The 18,908-nt window shown below is 35.8% G+C and overlaps 3 protein-coding genes across 5 annotated transcripts in view; 2 read left to right on the forward strand and 1 right to left on the reverse strand.

Moving 5' to 3' along the window:
• Positions 1-18,908, reverse strand: part of LOC125677990 (uncharacterized) — a 208,064-nt gene that overhangs the window by 111,561 nt on the left and 77,595 nt on the right. The gene's annotated exons all lie outside the window — the stretch shown is intronic.
• Positions 1-18,908, forward strand: part of LOC130048063 (histone-lysine N-methyltransferase, H3 lysine-79 specific-like) — a 242,555-nt gene that overhangs the window by 75,348 nt on the left and 148,299 nt on the right. The window lies entirely within an intron of this gene.
• The window catches only part of LOC125645871 (uncharacterized), a 67,376-nt gene that overhangs the window by 12,596 nt on the left and 35,872 nt on the right, over positions 1-18,908 (forward strand). For all 3 annotated transcript variants that reach the window (XM_056158142.1, XM_056158145.1, XM_056158150.1), the window contains 5 exons: positions 407-486; positions 3,541-3,769; positions 3,977-4,105; positions 4,188-4,260; positions 4,412-4,539. In XM_056158142.1, coding sequence (XP_056014117.1) covers positions 439-486; positions 3,541-3,769; positions 3,977-4,105; positions 4,188-4,260; positions 4,412-4,539 — 607 coding nt within the window. In that variant the 5' untranslated portion in view covers positions 407-438. The remainder of the gene's footprint in view (positions 1-406; positions 487-3,540; positions 3,770-3,976; positions 4,106-4,187; positions 4,261-4,411; positions 4,540-18,908) is intronic.

Below are 18,908 nucleotides of genomic sequence, written 5' to 3' on the forward strand. Positions count from 1 at the left end.
GATCTCCCAAAGCCATTTTTACTTTTTGTTATTTCATTCAGTTTTGAAAGCGCCCGCATAAGATGGTCGTGAAATGTGCACTGCATAGGATGGTAGTGAAATGGGCAAAGATGAAAGAAGGCGAACATTTCCCTATATACAGTATTTCAGAGAAAATACCATAATGTGGTTTTCAGCAATTTTGGCCCAGTCGATGTATTTCAATCCACAAAGGGAACATTATTTCTTACACATAAACATTATACAAAAACCAGCGAATCGTATATTTTCGTAATTGTTCTGTATATTCTAAAGTGAATGTGGCTAATGGGATGTAATATCCTCTACCATCTACTTTAAACTATTCATTTAGTTCTAATTGTGACAATGATTAATGTAATAAAACTGCGACAATTTTGTTCTTCAGAATTAGTGCGTGACCCAGATGTTTACGTACTTATGAAAGAAAAGATGATCTTATGTTTCCTCATAGTTCTGCTCAATCAGGTAAACATATTCTTTAAAATCTTTTTAATATAGATCTTAACGGAAAAATAATAACTAAATTTTATGACATAAAGGATGATTTCAGCTTCGTCAACTTCCCATATTCATGCAGCAATATTCCATTATCATTATTACCAGTTTTTTCTTTTGCTAGTTATTAAAATAGAGGAGTCTACTGACAAATACGTTGATGTTACATGGGTTTCAACAGTCTCGTTTAAAGTCAGCATTTCGCAAATGTTATGGTCATTATAACAATCTAATGTAGCAAACGAGGAAGCAAAGTGAACGCTGAACGCTCGGTGAACGTAAAATGGTTTATTTAATCGGAATATTTCTTTGTTTGATATTCGTAGGATTGGTTTTCGGATTTTCCCCTTACGTTACTTATTTTATAATAAGGTAGGGTATATAATTATATATATATATATCTGTTCATTTTTGTGCAAGTACCGGATGTACATGAAAGGTGAAGATAACGAAGATTGATCAATCTCATACGTCCTATAAGCAAATCAAAATAGATAGTTGGGCAAACACGGACCCCTGAATACACCAGAGGTGGGATCAGGTGCCTAGGAGGAGTAAGCATCCTTTTTCGACTGGTCACACCCGCCCTGAGCCCTATATCTTGATCAGGTAAAAGGTGTTATCAATAGTCAAAACCAGTGTGCCAAGAACGATCTAACGATCGGTGTGAAATACGTCACACAGTATATGACCCAATCATAGGTTGTAATGGCAAAATAGATTGTTATAACGACCACAGAATTTACAAAATGCTGACTTTAAACAAGACTGTTGAAACCCCTGTACCATCAACTTGTTTGTCAGTAGCTAGCCTCGATTTAAAAACTGACCATACGCAGAACAAGCTCTTGCGCATCGAATCAGTTGAGAGATATAAACACCATATGCAGGTGAAAATGGAATATTGTTACATAGTTTTGACGACCGTAAACTATACGTCTATGAAGACAGCAATCCTGCACAAGCAAACAACTTCTTAAGAACTGGTTTACAGTATTATATGACGTACAGATACATGTACAATGTATACGTTTACAGTATTATATGACGTACAGATACATGTACAATGTATACGTTTACAGTATTATATGACGTACAGATACATGTACAATGTATACGTTTACAGTATTATATGACGCACAGATACATGTACAATGTATACGTTTACAGTATTATATGACGTACAGACACATGTACAATGTATACGTTTACAGTATTATATGACGTACAGATACATGTACAATGTATACGTTTACAGTATCATATGACGTACATATACATGTACAATGTATACGTTTACAGTATTATATGACGTACAGACACATGTACAATGTATACGTTTACAGTATTATATGACGTACAGATACATGTACAATGTATACGTTTACAGTATTATATGACGTACAGATACATGTACAATGTATATATGAAAAGTAGAAAAAATGTTCCATAATACATGTATGTAGAATTCTTGATGTTTTCATAAATTATGAATATTGGTGATTCGTCTTGATATACTACATGTGTTACATTTTGATTTAAGATGCATAGTATTTAATTTATTAATACACGACTAGATACAATGTATGTGAAATAAAGATAGTCTAGTAGTTAGCACTATTGCGACATTAAGAATTCACAGATGTAGATGCATGGTTTCAACATTTTCGAGCATGGTCGTTTGGATCGAATGCAGTTAAAAACATCCTGGAAAGGAGTCAAGATAAATGCATTAAGGATCGAATGCAATTAAACACATCCCGGAAAGGAGTCAAGATAAATGCATTAAACAAACTAGCTGCAAAACTCTAGTAGAAAAAAAATATTTGGACAGATCAGAGAGCTACATATCTACCCCTTATAAAACCTGCACACGGTTTGGGCCTCATATTGTTGTATTCTTGCATGAACTTCTCATATATTGACTATAAAAAGAATTGTTAACATATTTCCCTACTATATTTGTGTCCAAACATGCCTTCAAGTATTCATTAAAGTCCCATATGACCTGAAAGCTCACACAGCTTTTAATGATTTCATTCTTTGACGTAGCCACATTTACATGATAGCTTCCTGACATAGTGCAGATTCGATGTTGTAAATATCATGTCCCCGGGGGTAGGTTTGGTCCACAATAGGAGATCAAAGATTTATGTGCGAATATTTAAGGAAAATCATTAAATAACGGTCAAGTTGACTCAGGTGAGCGAAGTGGCGGATGACCCTCTTGTTTATCTTTGCCTTGCTATGAAGATCGACCCTTTCACTTTGGTGTTTCGAATGGCAATGGATGTTGAACGCACGGTGAACGATTTATGAACGCAAAACTGTTTACGGAGAGTGGAAGGTGAACACACGGAGAGCGCATGGTAAGCGCAAGGAGAAAGTACGGTGAACGCACAGTGAACGAACGGAAAAATGGTAAAGTAGAACGTTTCAGGAACTGTAGTTCCTGCACAACCGGATGTCGATCATGAAATATTTCTTTTGCAACTTTTGGCTGTGCAGTGAATCGATTGTTGCCTTCGCGTTCATCGCTTTTCTTCATTCCCCAATTACGCGCAAACCCTATTGCGTATTTTGATAGCATTTTACGGATTTTCGAAATCAGTACGGGGTCTCGGTATTCGGGATTATTGAAGTCAAAATCCATTACACGCTCCTATTTTCAAACACATGTAATACTTGTCTTACATAAAGGGACTTTCATAGCTTTATATGTGGCTAACCATCACTGTCACAGAGATTCTACAGACAGAAGCAAATGTAAGAGATCCGGTTTGCATGGACTACAGCAAGTCACGGCGTGATCCAAGCACCACTGTGCAAATAAGTTATATGAATGACAAACCCAACATACATGGAATCTATGTAGCGTTACGTCTGACAATCGGATTCCTTCAATACAAGAGATTAAGTGATACGCGCCATTCATTGGCTCGCGTTTTTAATGTAAATTTAAGATATTATATCATTACTTTGACTAGTTTGAAGACGACATATGAATAATCAAATACATTTCAGTGTTTTGGGGAAGTTTTGAGCTGTCGTGCATCAACAGCAACCATATCATATGTATCTTCCTGTCCGAAAAATAAAGAGGAGTTGGAAAAGGCGTCCAGATTGAAGAATTGTGAAAGCATAGCAGTCATTCAGAATTGCACAGCTCCTGTAAAGTTTCAATATCACTGTTTGATGAATCATTGGCGAAACGCAACATTGGAAGTTTGTGCACCAATATTTTACCTACAAGGTGAAATCTCTCTCTCTCTCTCTCTCTCTCTCTCTCTCTCTCTCTCTCTCTCTCTCTCTCTGTGTGTGTGTGTGTGTGTGTGTGGTAAACGATTTGCTTTACAATGAATTGCTGTATAATTTTTTAAGCATCAATCAAATGTGGCTCGTCATCACAGAATGTTTTACACACTGATTTGTACTGCTTAGTGATTAACATTCATTTAAGGTTATTGTGCCGAGTACAACACCCGCGTTAAACAAGTGGTGGAAAACTACGACGACGGATTTGAATGTCTGACGTTCCCTGAATCTCAAAGATGTCCGACAAGATACGCGTCAAACGAGGCCTACAAATGTAATTCTAAATCAATACTTTACTGAGAGGCAGATGCAAATTATTATAGCTTATCATGCTAATTTTCTTTTTCTCCCTTCAGATCAGGCGTGCTATAGTTACAACCATCAACAAACCACAACAATGAGAGCAGCATGCATTACTGAAGCAGTAAGGTAATTCTGTGTGAATTGATACATTTATGATATACTGAATATATAATGAAGCTTTACAGTCATATATAATAAATGTTCATATAGTTGATATACAGTGTAGTTTACAAACGATGGAGAGATAATTCACACTAAAAAGTTAAATGTGTTACAGGTCTGAAGACAACGATGTGATTGGCCTTGTGTTCATAATCCTAGTATTGCTGACCTTCGGTTCAATTGCTCTGATACTTGTTTTGGTCAAGTATAGGAGACAAATTTCGGATAAAATGTTCCATGGAAGTAAGTCACTAGTGTAATGGTTGGTAATCTCTATCACAGACACCTTTGTATGTTCAAATATTAACAAGGATGATGCATAACTCCTTTCATGTAACACTCATAACACACACAATGTAATAAAAATATAATGACCCCAAACTAAAGCTCCCAGTAATGTTTTAATGAAAGGAATAAAATCAAACTATATTTAATGCTTTTATTCATAGTTAATGATACATGTTTCTATAGTTGCGTAAATCGCCAGTAAATGTCTCATAAGACAACTAAGTATACATCTCCATACTTCAAAATGAATAATCATTAAACACAATTAGTACCACAGCAGGGTTAAAGATGTTCTCTCCTGGTTTGAATTTTTTCATAAATATCAAACTTTTTGGATAAACCATTTAACTGATACATCTTTATCAGAACGACATTTAAAACATAAAAAAGAGCATGTTAGTGCGGACTTTAACGAATTACAGCCCTTCAAAGTTGCCCCTTTCCTGCAACTTAATTTTTCTTGAAAATCACAAATTTTCACAAGAAACACACTATAAAACAAATATTAAGGATAGAATAATCTTGACTCTCTTTTATGTTATGAAAATTAAGCATAATTGATTATTTCAATTTTTACATAAAATATATCACCAATTCTACAAAAAAATCAAATATTAATTAACATAATTGGATAAAATATCACACAAATTTGAAGACCTATTTCATAAAAAAAAATTCAACCTAGGGAGAATATCAATCTGTATCAAACTTTGTGAAATTACTAATGTAGATTTGAATCATATTTTTGCTTAATTTAAAGGAAAAAATGCGTGGGGTAGTGTACATTGGAACAAAGATTTGAACCATTTTGTGACCCCATCCCCCTTCTTACACTGGCATACATTCTAAACAATAACAATATACGATTTGTTATAAAATGTGTAGTCTTCAATTTATCTTTACAAATTCTATATATTTATTTCAAATTGATAAGCATTTTCCCTTCTTTGTTCGTATTCATATGTCCAAATTTGGTTTGAAAGGAATGCATAGTACTCGAGTTATTATCCAGAAACCAGTTTTAACAGTCAACTTTCATGTGGCCATGGAGAAGAAATCTGCTTTTCCTGGTATGGTTCCTCATATGATGATAGCACAACTCATCCCTCTCACTGTGGTTACCAAATGGATGTAGCTAAAAAGCAAACATCAGAACTCAGTTTCTATCAACACTGTAAATTCTTAACAATAGAACAGAAAATACTATTGGATTTACCACCAGACTGCTAATACACCAACTCCAACTAACTCCAATTTTTGTCTAGTCAGGGATTATTTTTAATGCATTGCTCAGCAAACTGTTACGCTAAAATAATTTCTTATGTAAAATGTTATATATGGATTTGATTGTGCATAAATGAATGTTTATGAAATATATGCTGAAATTCTAAACAAGATATCTTTCCAAATGTGCCATTTCAATACCCTATAAACAAATTTTAACATTATTAAAACTTATTGACAATTACACTTTGAAGGAATATCCAAATAATTAAGATAACATTTTGATGTAATTCAATTTTCCAGAACTGATCAGGAACAAATTATCGATCTAGTAGCCCAATAGAAACATATCATATCTATACAAGTATATAAATAGTCAACAAAATTATATATCTTTTGTTTGAACTAATTTGTACACGAATGGCGCACCATAATTCTCTAGATGCGAGAAACCCCCTTTTCCCTTTTTAATGAATTACATTCGCTGTATACGTTGGCGATTTTCTAAAACAATGATATAGATTACACTTTTTAATCAAAATGATTCTTGAATAATGATACATTGAACGTTAGGAGAGATATTCGCTCATGACCGACTAGGCAAGATCAGGAAGATCGCAGACCAATTTAGGTACAGATCTGCTTAGTTTAACACTATATCAGCAACCTCTGGTTCGGGTACTACACCGCGAACATTTCCCCATTCTCCCTTCTCGTCTGGCACTATGTACAGTACTGTAATGTGACACCATGTGTGTGGTTGTGCCTGCTTGTCTGTAATTTTCTTTGTCTGCCACTCACTTGTGAGAATATCGGATGCAGCCTGATATATAACTGCCCTTTTTACTTCTAACGAATCGCCTTTGTATAATTCTGGACTGCTTTAGAATAGACATAATGGCAGTAAATGCGAAATTGTATAGTGTGCGTGTCTTCGAGCTTGAGTTTGTTTACAATTGTAACATCATCATGAATGTCGTAAAATGAGAAGAAAGGTTTGTCATGTTTTAATTAATTTTTGTTAGTTTATTAACATTACTAACAAAGAAAAACACAGATCAATGTTCTACTGTGTGCATACAAAATAAAAAACACGTATTCCCATATTTACGACTTTAAAAAGTACGGCGACCCACTCGCAGTAAAATTACCACGAGAGTACATCCTTATTCTATAAAAGGTGTCCCGAGTAAAAACAAGCATCATAAACTGTACCTAAGTGCCGCCACACTATATGACGTCACAATATAAAAGAACGCCATGACAAACATGTCTGTAGTAGGTTGTATCGCGGGGAAAATGTCATAATACTTTCTCGCTACTTACTACCGTTATCTATTGTTCAAGCTGTATATGTTTCAATCTGTTTGTCAGATGATTTTTTTCAGTTTCTTTGATGATAAATGATTCTCATGTTTTATTTACAGTGTGCACTTAAGTAATCTTCATATAAGTAATCTTTATATTACTGTAGTGTAAGAGAGAGGAGAAAATCTTTGGCTGGACCGGGAATCGAACCCGGGACCCCTGCCTTACTAGTCAGGTGCTTTGACCACTGAGATATCCAGGCTGATATCCATAGTCCGTATATCCCTAATTACCACATTACATTGTGACCCTTAAATCGTCCCGATGTGTAAAGTAATTTAGAATAATGAAAACCAACGTGTGTACATATCGACTCGGTACAGGTGAAAGACGACGATATTTCATTTCGATCAAGGCATATTCCTAAAGGTAACTAAGTGCAGATTTAGGATTTTGATACGGAAGATAGGATGTTTTGCCTCGGTTAGATAAGATGGGAAATGCCCAACATTTGTGTTGAGAATATAGAAATTGCTTTATTTGAGAGGATATTGTACCGATCCGTGTCACTTTTCTTTACCATATCAAAGTCGACATATCAAGCCCAAATTGCAAATGATTCGAGTGCAACTTTCACCTGTGCCGAGGTGATAAACAACTGAAAGTCTAGCGGTCACTTGTATGACGACGTAATACCGAGCGAAGCTCGGACGGGCCGAAGGCCCGTCCGCGAAGCAAGGCTCTAAAGGTAACACGTATGTAAAAGAAAAAAGTCAAAATCAGCAAAAGAAAAAGAGATAATCTCTATATACGTTCACTGAAATTTTCGTGATCCATATGGGCGCCGCCATTTATTTTTTTATTACCTGTTTCAACAGTTATTCGTGTTTTATTTTGAATGCCAATAATAGAAGACTCTGACGTGCAATTCGTAATTTAAACACCCAGTTTGTTCAAAGTGAATAGTATAATTATCATTGTAACAGGTTTTAGCAAATAATTACATATAAAACCGTAATACGACTAAATAGATGAACGAGTTCATGAGTTTCTTTGAATAAGAATATACGATAAAATATTACGTTACTTTTTTTACCAATTTTAATTGATTGGTTAATTTTGTTTAGTTTTAACGGCCTTTTTCATTGCATACGGAATGTATTATTGTTGTTTATAATTGTTTGCTTTGAAAAAGAGAAAAAGGTCGAGGCTAAATGTGACGTCACAATGCATACTTTACGTCGCCTTGCGTTTTATTTCCCGCGTTCAATGAATAGGCGGATCCTGTAAAACTGTTGTCCCCATATAAACTCCTTTAATATTGAGATGTTACTGGGTGTTTAGCGCAACGAAAATTTCATTAAAAATATATATTTTTAAATGAATCATAATCTACCGTACTTAACGGAATTATGATTACCACTTGGGACAATCTGATTAAAATCAGACCCCATACTCATTATCATATCGTTGGGTGTATATATGAGTATGGGGTCTGATTTTAATCAGACTGCACTTGGGACACTCCAATGACCATTACATGCTTCGCTCGGTCCAACGGTCACACCGTATACATATTAGTTAAGTTAGGGATTTCCCCACATGATGTTTCATTATGTATTGACAAACTATTTTTGCTAGAAATATACGACATTTGGAAGAATTTCACTTAAATTTCAATATGCTTTTATTACGTATTATTTTACTCGGGACACCTTAACCCCGCTTTGACAGTCTATGACCATATTTGGCTCTAATGACAACCAGACATTGTTGTACAGATCTTTCTAATTCGTTAATAATGAATGCAATAATAAAATGTATCAGAGGTTGTTTTCACACCGTACATTCGAATACTAGTATATTCGATAGCTAACAATGAATATTCGAAAATGAATTGTTGATAGTTTTTAATCAAATGTGTTCAATAAGATTGAGATCTGGAGATTTCACTGACCAATCCATAACGCGGATGCTGTTTTCTGCAAAAAAAAAAAAAAAAAAAAAAAAAAAGAAAAAAAAAAAAAAAAAGAAAAAAAAAACCTACGAAAAAAAACCAACAAAAACCAAAACCTGTTATAGCACTATGGTATTGGACACCTTGTGCCAGAATCATGTCTCTGTTAACTGTGATATGCAGAACTAGACCTGGTCTAAAAACTGCTTGCTATGAGACCCCGATAACACTAATAATTTGGAGTTTTCGAGTGCATTGATACTCCCGCCAAGACCATGGTATTACCACCCCCACCAAATATATGCACCTCCTCAAGGCAGGCAGCGTTATGGCGTTCTCCTCATTAGTGATACATCCTCTTCTCCTATCAGAAATCCATAGCTTGAGTTTTCTCTAGTCAACGAAGAGAAAATTGCCTAATCAGCTTAGATGTCTGGTGTCTCTGGGTCATTACTAAACTCCGTCTATCTCTGAAATTGTTTAGAACGATGTAGTGATCCTGCTAGTATCCCAGACATTTCCTGTTTGATCGAATTTGCTCAGGGCTGTTTTGCACACTCGGTGCCGCCATATTTAATTACGTTTATCCCATGCGTGTCAAAGGTCATAGGGGAAAACGACGTAATCCTGGACGCAGCCTTTTGACAAATCAACGATGTATTGCCCCCCCCCCCCCCCCCCCCCCCCCCCCAAGTTTGTAATGATTTATCCCTTATATTATGATACAATTTGTTTACATAATGGGTAAAGAGGACAAAATGTTTACTTTAGCATATCTTTTATGGAAAAGTTCATTTCTAGTATTTCTATGAGAAACTATTGGCAGTAAAGTTGTTTTTCATACCCATGTTTGAAGATTCCATTTCATAATAAAACAATCATTTTTACACTGTTAATTCTGAATTGCACACAAATGTAAAAATATCGGTGATACCCCTCTACCGACTACTGGACCCATTGCAGTGTGGTGTTTTAGGGTGTGTGTGGGGGTTATTAACAATGCTAATTTCACATAGAGAATAGATTATAATGCATTACAACAGCAATGGCTGTGTAAACTACGGCAGTATTATCCAGGCACGTCGTAGCACCCCTTTTCAAGGGGGCTGGGGATGTGTTACAAAATATAAATATTGACAACTACTACGATCTATGCAGATAACATATCTAAAAAGGAAATTTTAAAAATTGCCGGGGCGAGATTATACGCACGACGACCGTGCGGATAACTGTAATTATTTGCATGACAAATTTTGAAAACCTCTTGCAGCCCACGTGGTTAGTAATTCAGGGCTTTTCCACCCCCCCTCTCTCCTTACACTCGTCAAATACACCCCTTCTCCTTACACTCGTCTAATGCACCCCCCTTTTCCCCTTACGTTCGTCTAATACACCTTCCTGTAGGATTTTCTGAAGTTTTTTTGCTAATAAAAAGGCTTTCTTTTTTCAGTGATTTTACATGAATGTGCTTTTGCAAATAGGCTTATCGAATGTAACGTACATTTCTAAGCTGATTTTCATGTGTTGAGGACTGTATATATTCGAAGAAATAACTTTTGAACCCTTTATTTTATATACAAGGAAATCTATATCAAGATTCCATATATCGTCAGGCTTACAAGAAAGTCAACAGAATTGAATTTGAAGGCAATTATTTTTTCCCTATCTCGAAATCGCAAATGCTGCTACATGTATATAGTGCACTTGGGTGTTTAAACTGGTCATTTGTCAAAGTTAGAGACAAATGAAATAATTGTGTAGACATCTCGTTTGATTTTTTAAAATTGTCAGAAGCTTATAAGATTTAAAATCATACAAATTAAATATATCTATAACTCATGGGTAAGTAGAAGAAATTAAATTTATAATTGGGCAAAAGAATATATCGCGCGGATAGTTCTGTGCTCTATTATAAGCGCGGCCATCATGCGAATAGTGAAAATTATTGGCCAAAAAACCCCCAAAAAACACCCTCGTAAAACATACATGTAATTCAATCCAAACTTCAAAATCCTAAATTGTGGGAGGCGAGAGTTAATTCATCGGTTAATACGCAACTTCCGAGATATGAACTCTTCTGTGATGGAGGTATGTTCAGTGTTCCGTTGAACGCTTGGGTGGGTACACGATTTATATATATCCTATAGACTATAGCTATGTAAATACGGATAAAAGTAATGAAAGTGTACATTTTGTTTATACATGTATCAACTATTGCTATACATTAAACTGACCATATCATATTTGTTTGAATTAGGCCATTGAATTAAATCAGTGATTATTGTAAATAATAACTTTTATGTGACGTGCGAGGTATTTGTCTCTCACTTTACCCTGACCGGTTGTTTATGTCTGTGTGGAGTAATGGCTGTTTTTGATCTAGTTTTACCCTTCTCCTTACTTGCTGTATTTCATCCAATCAAATGTAACATATTCGTCACGTGGTCATTTTCTGTTTGTTTACTATGTACCAGGAGCCACACTAGTTCAGAGCAGCAATTTTTGTACCCACCGTCCACCCCTTCTACCTCCATGTACTGTATATGCTTTTTGGCATTTACTAAATAACTGACATTGCCTTGATTTGTTGTTGCTACCCACCCTTTTTTGTGGACAGGCAATATTTTTATGCTAGTCTTTTTACATATGTGTATGCAATAGGGGGTCATCTTGTTAGACCCTATCGGATTCTTTTATTTTGTGTATATATGTTCTCTTTCTCAATGTTAATTTTATAGATGTATGTAACAGGGTGTCATCTAGTCATTTGCAGCATATGCTCTTTAATTTTTACCTGGTTTTAATGACCCCTTGTACTGTATATACTTTTCGTCATTTACTAAATAAATGACATTTTCTATTCTCAAGCATTTGTACCCACCGCGTGTGGACGATAGTATGTTTTGCGTCTCACTGTGCGTAAAAGTTCCACAACGGGAAAGAACTATGGGGCAACTCGGAAATTGCGTATTACTACATAGTACTGCATACTGCAGTTAAGAGAGAGAAGAGGGGGGAATCAACCGATAAATCAAGTTACTTTGTCGTTTTAAAAGAAAAAAGACCCATTGTCAATAAAACTATTGAATTGTTATCACTTCTCTATGCAATGTATTACTTCACTGGATTAATTTTAGAGAGCTAATGACTGTAATTCGATAGGAAACATCGCAAGTGAAAGTAGCGAACAGACATAAACAACCTATACTTCACCACCTCAAATTAAATAAATGTGAATAAAACATTCTAATCTGCAACTCTTAGTGATCACTTTATTGTGTATTTTTTACGACTGTTATAATTTTATAATCTTACATGCTTATACAAACTTTGTCTCACCAGTAAAAAGTTGACGAGCAGGCGTCGACGTTCGCTGTTTCATATTGACAAAGGACCCGAATGTAAGATTTTTGCCCGATGACCTTTTGACCTATCATGACGTTTGAGTGTGCAAAATAGTTTTACGGGGAAAGTGACGTGCCACCCTGTAACAATGGAGAATTATCTTAAAATAAGTTTTGCTGTAAAGAACAATTCAGACAATAACATTTCCATGACTCTCGTTCTTTCCTTAAACTCTATTCATAAGAGAGGTATAGACGTTTTAGCATTATTTAATTAAAATTTCGCACACGTGCATGTGCGTGCAGGTTGGTAATTGTGACCATGCCAATTAGTTTAGAGTTTCAATATATACACTAGTACTAGATACATCTCAAATGATATCATTGAAAAACAAAAAAAAAGTTAAACTGATTCCAAAGTTAAACCAAAAAACCAATGCGCGTACACACACGTGCACGCATGTTCAGACAAAACGACATTCGTTCTGCACAACTATAAATGGTATACTATCATCCTAAAAGGCTTGGTCTTTTTTGTTTCAAGATAATTTCGATATTTCGTTTAAGGGGAGCCCCGGTTTACAGTAAGTATTTCGGCCCCTTATTTGAGAGGCTGGACTGTCCGTTCTTAAAAATAATGGACAGTAATTATCAACTTATTGGACAGTGCCAGGTAATCCCAATAACTTATTAGACGTCTACAAGTAGGCTGAAAATAAGAGAAATGTTGTACTAGCGCACGGTTATTCATAATGAGCTAGTGTTTCCTCGTGTGGCCTAAAAGTATAAAATTCACAAATCGTTGTTTTTAATGTAAGGGGGCGGGGGAGGGGGTGCTTCTGTATTTTGCAATCGTAAGTTATATATAACAATTGCTTGCATTTATTTCTATAGCAGTTCTCACTTTACATCCCCGCTGTTCAAATATTATTTTAACGAATAAATAAATATTTATCAATTTTTTTTAAATAAGCATGTTCAGTTATCAGTACTGATATAGTATATGGAACAAAAGTTATAATTTCTCAATGATACTTCATGATTTTCTTTTTGAATTTCAGAATGAAAGGTTTATTTACAATCTTAATTCAACTAGATCTTATAATTGATAATAAGAAAATAAAAATTACACACTTGGGATATTAGTGTAGCTACATTACATACATGTTTAGGCCTAATAAACATGAAACTATACGGATATCGTTGACTGATAGAGTTTGCAATGTAGATAAAATGTGAAAATAGAATATAATTTTGAGTAGATTTATTCAGAGTTCACGTTCATTGATGGAATGTGTTTTTGTGATTACAATGATAACCAACCTTTGTACATTAAGTACTTCCAGTGTCTTCGCTTTAACTAAGGGGTTGACTTTAATTTCTATTTTGATTTGTCTCAGTCTTTGGAAAATAATAAAAAATGATTGGCAAAGCGTCTCATATTAAATTGATCTAGTTGTGTCCACATTGTTTGGCTACCGATGGATGTACTGAAGTGCAGTGCAAATCCATCGCGTTGGAGATTTTGTATACCCAAATATTTTTTTCTTCTAAATCTGGTATCCCTTGGGAAGAGGTACATATGCACCCTCTTCTACGACCTAAGACGTGTACATGTACTGCAATTAAATGCAGCACACTTTGGCAATTTTCAAAGCTATTCAGTTTTAAATACTTCGTTAGACCATGTTATAAGTCTATAGTTCTATAGTTGTTTACATCACAGTGGGTCTTTTTGACGTCATCAGCAAGGGAGATAAGCCGCGATCATCAAAGATCATTTTCGTGATCGAGTACATTTGATCAGCTGTCATGACGTTATAATGCATTGTATAAAAAAAAATAAAAAATGATTTCTTGTTTAATAAACCTTGATTAATGAATTTCCATACATATCTCAATTTCTTCAGGATATCGTTTCATATGACTAAACAGTTTTTGAGAATACTCGCAGACGAGGCAGACTCAATATTTTACGTAATAAAAGATGTAATCAAAATGGAAAAGAAAACCAAATTCAAATGAATATGTATCATCCCTGTTATGTTTACATAAATCGGAGGACACGTGTCTGAGAAATGCATGCACAATAATAGTAAATAAAAGAATAATAGAGATAAAGCTTAAAGTAATAGTAAGGTCTTCCGATGGAAACAGAAGACCTTAATAATGAAAAACAGAATAAAAACTGTATGTTCCCAAACCTTGTTTTGGGAACATGAGTACAGCACAGACACTATGTGGGATGGAAGGATGTCTCCGTGACAAGTATGAGCTTGTCATGCCTTCCATTACAGGTTAGAGTACAGATACAAAGTGGAATGGAATAATAGAAGACAGACAGAAATGACGAATCTTACATGTCATCCAATTACAGTTTTGAGATCTATATCGATCCACCCAGTTTGCTTGCATAGATGTATAGGATATGAACCATGTACCATTATCATGGGACCTGAACCACTGTCCCAAGGCTTACAAGTTTCACAGTTTTGGTAAAGGTTTCTATGCTCATTATAAGTATGTGAAATACAACATGTCTCAGAGTAAGGACGATTTCTAAGATGGAATACATTTTTTCGTATGTTTATATCATCCTTCGACTGGATTTGAACTCCTAATCCCATGCCATGAATTTCATGTTTATAATAGAGTAGTTTTGTTACATGAATAATTACATTATACGTCTATAACATATCCTGTCCTGGAACCAGAACCTCTATCCATGGGCCATAAATTTCACATCTTTGTTAGAGTCCCCCAAACTTGTTATGAATATGCGCTCAGTTTTTCTGCTACTTGTTTCGTCGTAAAAAGGATTTCAAAACATCAATTACATCTCCCCATTTACCTCCTCCATGTGACCCAACCTTCTGAATTTGTGGTAATAAACTTCACATTTTATGAATTTGGCTTCAAGCCTGTATGATCATTATAAGTATGCACTCAGTTTGTCTACTACGTATTAAGGTAGTGATTGCAAGGCATCACGTGGTTTATTCATGTATTATCTAAAGAGGGACTATTTTCGTTTCTGATTCCGGAATACATCACGCGCTTGAGCATCAGTAATGACAGACACTGTAAACAAAGACATGTCAGACATAACCAGACACAGGGTAAAGTGAAAATATGTTTAGAAATATACAAGTAAAAATAAAATACAAATAAACAATCCCTTACGTTTTTATCATCTTTTAAGTAGTTGAAGTCTTCATGTAATCCCCTCCCATGTTAATTTTCAGTCTTACAAAACGTAAATCTAATTCTCAAACCACTAGGCCTATTAAAATCGTAATATATAATGTTATAAATTCCATACTATATATACAATGTTAGTGCACATATTAATCTAAAATATTTTAGCTGGATACATAATATCTAAGGGAAGCCACAGGCCGAGGAAACATGGGTATGTAAACGGAACATTTTGAGCGAAAAATATTCAATAATTCTTAGCACTTGCTATTAATATGATTATCGCAATTAGTTCAGTTAATTCATATAATATCAAAGATAAAAAAAAAGTTTGTTGTTGTTGATAATTGCTTGGTTTGAAGGGGGAAAACATTACAGGTAATGGCAGGGTCTATAAGCCCGTGAACTGATACAATCGGAAGTTCCGTGAACTCAAACACACACAAATTGCATACGTCATACAATTTACTTTCGTTTTTACTAAAGGCCTAGTATTAACTCGTACCCGAGATGCATATTAAAAATCTTTTATAAGTGGAGGTACAGAATCAACACTAATAAGGATTTGATTGAGTTCACAGGGTTCTAATTAGGATGTGATTGAGTTCATGGGCTTCTAATTAGGATATGGTCCACTTCACGGGCCTGTCTCTAACACTAAATAGGATGTGATTGAGTTCACGGGCCTGACTCTAACACTAATTAGGATATGATCCAGTTCACGGGCCTGATTCTAACATTAATTAGGATGTGATTGAGTTCACGGGCCTGATTCTAACACTAATCAGGATATGATGCAGTTTACGGGCCTGATTCTAACACTAATTAAAATGTGATCCAGTTCACGGGCCTGAGTCTAACACTAATTAGCATGTGATTGAGTTCAGGGGCCTGATTCTAACACTAATTAGCATGTGATTGAGTTCACGGGCCTGATTCTAATACTAATTAGCATGTGATTGAGTTCACGGACCTGCTTCTAACACTAATTAGGATATGATCCAGTTCACGGGCCTGATTCTAACATTAATTAAAATGTGATCCAGTTCACGGTCCCGATTCTAACACTAATTAGCATGTGATTGAGTTCACGGGCCTGATTCTAACACTAATTAGGATATGATCCAGTTCACGGGTCTGATTCTAACATTAATTAAAATGTGATCCAGTTCACGGTCCCGATTCTAACGCTAATTAGCATGTGATTGAGTTCACGGGCCTGCTTCTAACACTAATTAGGATATGATCCAGTTCACGGGCTTGATTCTAACACTAACTAGCATGTGGTTGACTTCACGGGCCTGATTCTAACACTAATTAAATGTGATTGAGTTCACGGGCCTAATTCTAACATTAAGTAAAATGTGATTGAGTTCACGGGCCTGATTCTAAAACTAATTAGGATATGATCCAGTTCACGGGCTTGATTCTAACACTAATTAAAATGTGATCCAGTTCACGGGCCTGATTCTAACACTAACTAGCATGTGATTGAGTTCACGGGCCTGATTCTAACACTAATTAGCATGTGATTGAGTTCACGGGCCTGATTCTAATACTAATTAGGATATGATCCAGTTCACGGGCCTGATTCTAACACTAATCAAAATGTGATCCAGTTCACGGGCCTGCTTCTAACACTAATCAAAATGTGATCCAGTTCACGGGCCTGATTCTAACACTAATTAAATGTGATTGAGTTCACGGGCCTAATTCTAACATTAAGTAAAATGTGATTGAGTTCACGGGCCTGATTCTAAAACTAATCAGGATATGATCCAGTTCACGGGCTTGATTCTAACACTAATTAAAATGTGATCCAGTTCACGGGCCTGATTCTAACACTAACTAGCATGTGATTGAGTTCACGGGCCTGCTTCTAACACTAATTAGCATGTGATCCAGTTCACGGGCCTGATTCAACACTAATCAAAATGTGATCCAGTTCACGGGCCTGATTCTAACACTAACTAGGATGTGATTGAGTTCACGGGCCTGATTCTAACACTAATTAGCATGTGATTGAGTTCACGGGCCTGATTCTAATACTAATTAGGATATGATCCAGTTCACGGGCCTGATTCTAACACTAATCAAAATGTGATCCAGTTCACGGGCCTGATTCTAACACTAACTAGCATGTGATTGAGTTCACGGGCCTGATTCTAACACTAATTAGGATATGATCCAGTTCACGGGCCTGATTCTAACACTAATCAAAATGTGATCCAGTTCACGGGCCTGATTCTAACACTAATTAAAATGTGATTGAGTTCACGGGCCTGATTCTAACACTAATTAGCATGTGATCCAGTTCACGGGCCTGATTCAACACTAATCAAAATTTGATCCAGTTCACGGGCCTGATTCTAACACTAACTAGCATGTGATTGAGTTCACGGGCCTGATTCTAACACTAATTAGCATGTGATTGAGTTCACGGGCCTGATTCTAATACTAATTAGGATATGATCCAGTTCACGGGCCTGATTCTAACACTAATCAAAATGTGATCCAGTTCACGGGCCTGATTCTAACACTAACTAGCATGTGATTGACTTCACGGGCCTGATTCTAACACAAATTCGGATATGATCCAGTTCAGGGGCCTGATTCTAACACTAATTAGGATATGATCCAGTTCACGGGCCTGATTCTAACACTAATTGAAATGTGATTGAGTTCACGGGCCTGATTCTAACACTAGTTAGCATGTGATTGAGTTCACGGGCCTGATTCTAACACTAATTAGCATGTGATTGAGTTCACAGGCCTGATTCTAACACTAATTAGGATATGATCCAGTTCACGGGCCTGATTCTAACACTAATTAGGATATGCTCCAGTTCAGGGGGCTGATTCTAACACTAATTAGGATGTGATTAAGATCACAGGCCTCTAATGAGAATTATAGCATTATTATTTATTTCCACAAATCACATTTTCATACAACTCTTTATAGTGAAATGTTACACACATCTATTTTGATTTAAATCGTATCATTGATTATTCATCTATAACTTAGACTTTTGAAATAGTTTATTATACCCCCCGCAACAAGTTGTGTGTGTGTGTGGGGGGGGGGGGGGTATACTGGAATCGGGTTGTCCGTCTGTCTGTTCGTCCGTCTGTAGACGCAATGGTTTCCGGGCTCTAAAGCATTATCCTTTCCACCTACCGTCACCATATCATATATATGGACTACCCATGGGATGAAGATGTTCCCTATCGATTTTGGGGTCAAAAGGTCAAAGGTCACGCGCACTGGACATCAAAGTAGCAATATGGTTTCC

Source organism: Ostrea edulis, chromosome 1 (genome assembly GCF_947568905.1).
Source record: "Ostrea edulis chromosome 1, xbOstEdul1.1, whole genome shotgun sequence".
NCBI classification, from domain to species: domain Eukaryota; kingdom Metazoa; phylum Mollusca; class Bivalvia; order Ostreida; family Ostreidae; genus Ostrea; species Ostrea edulis.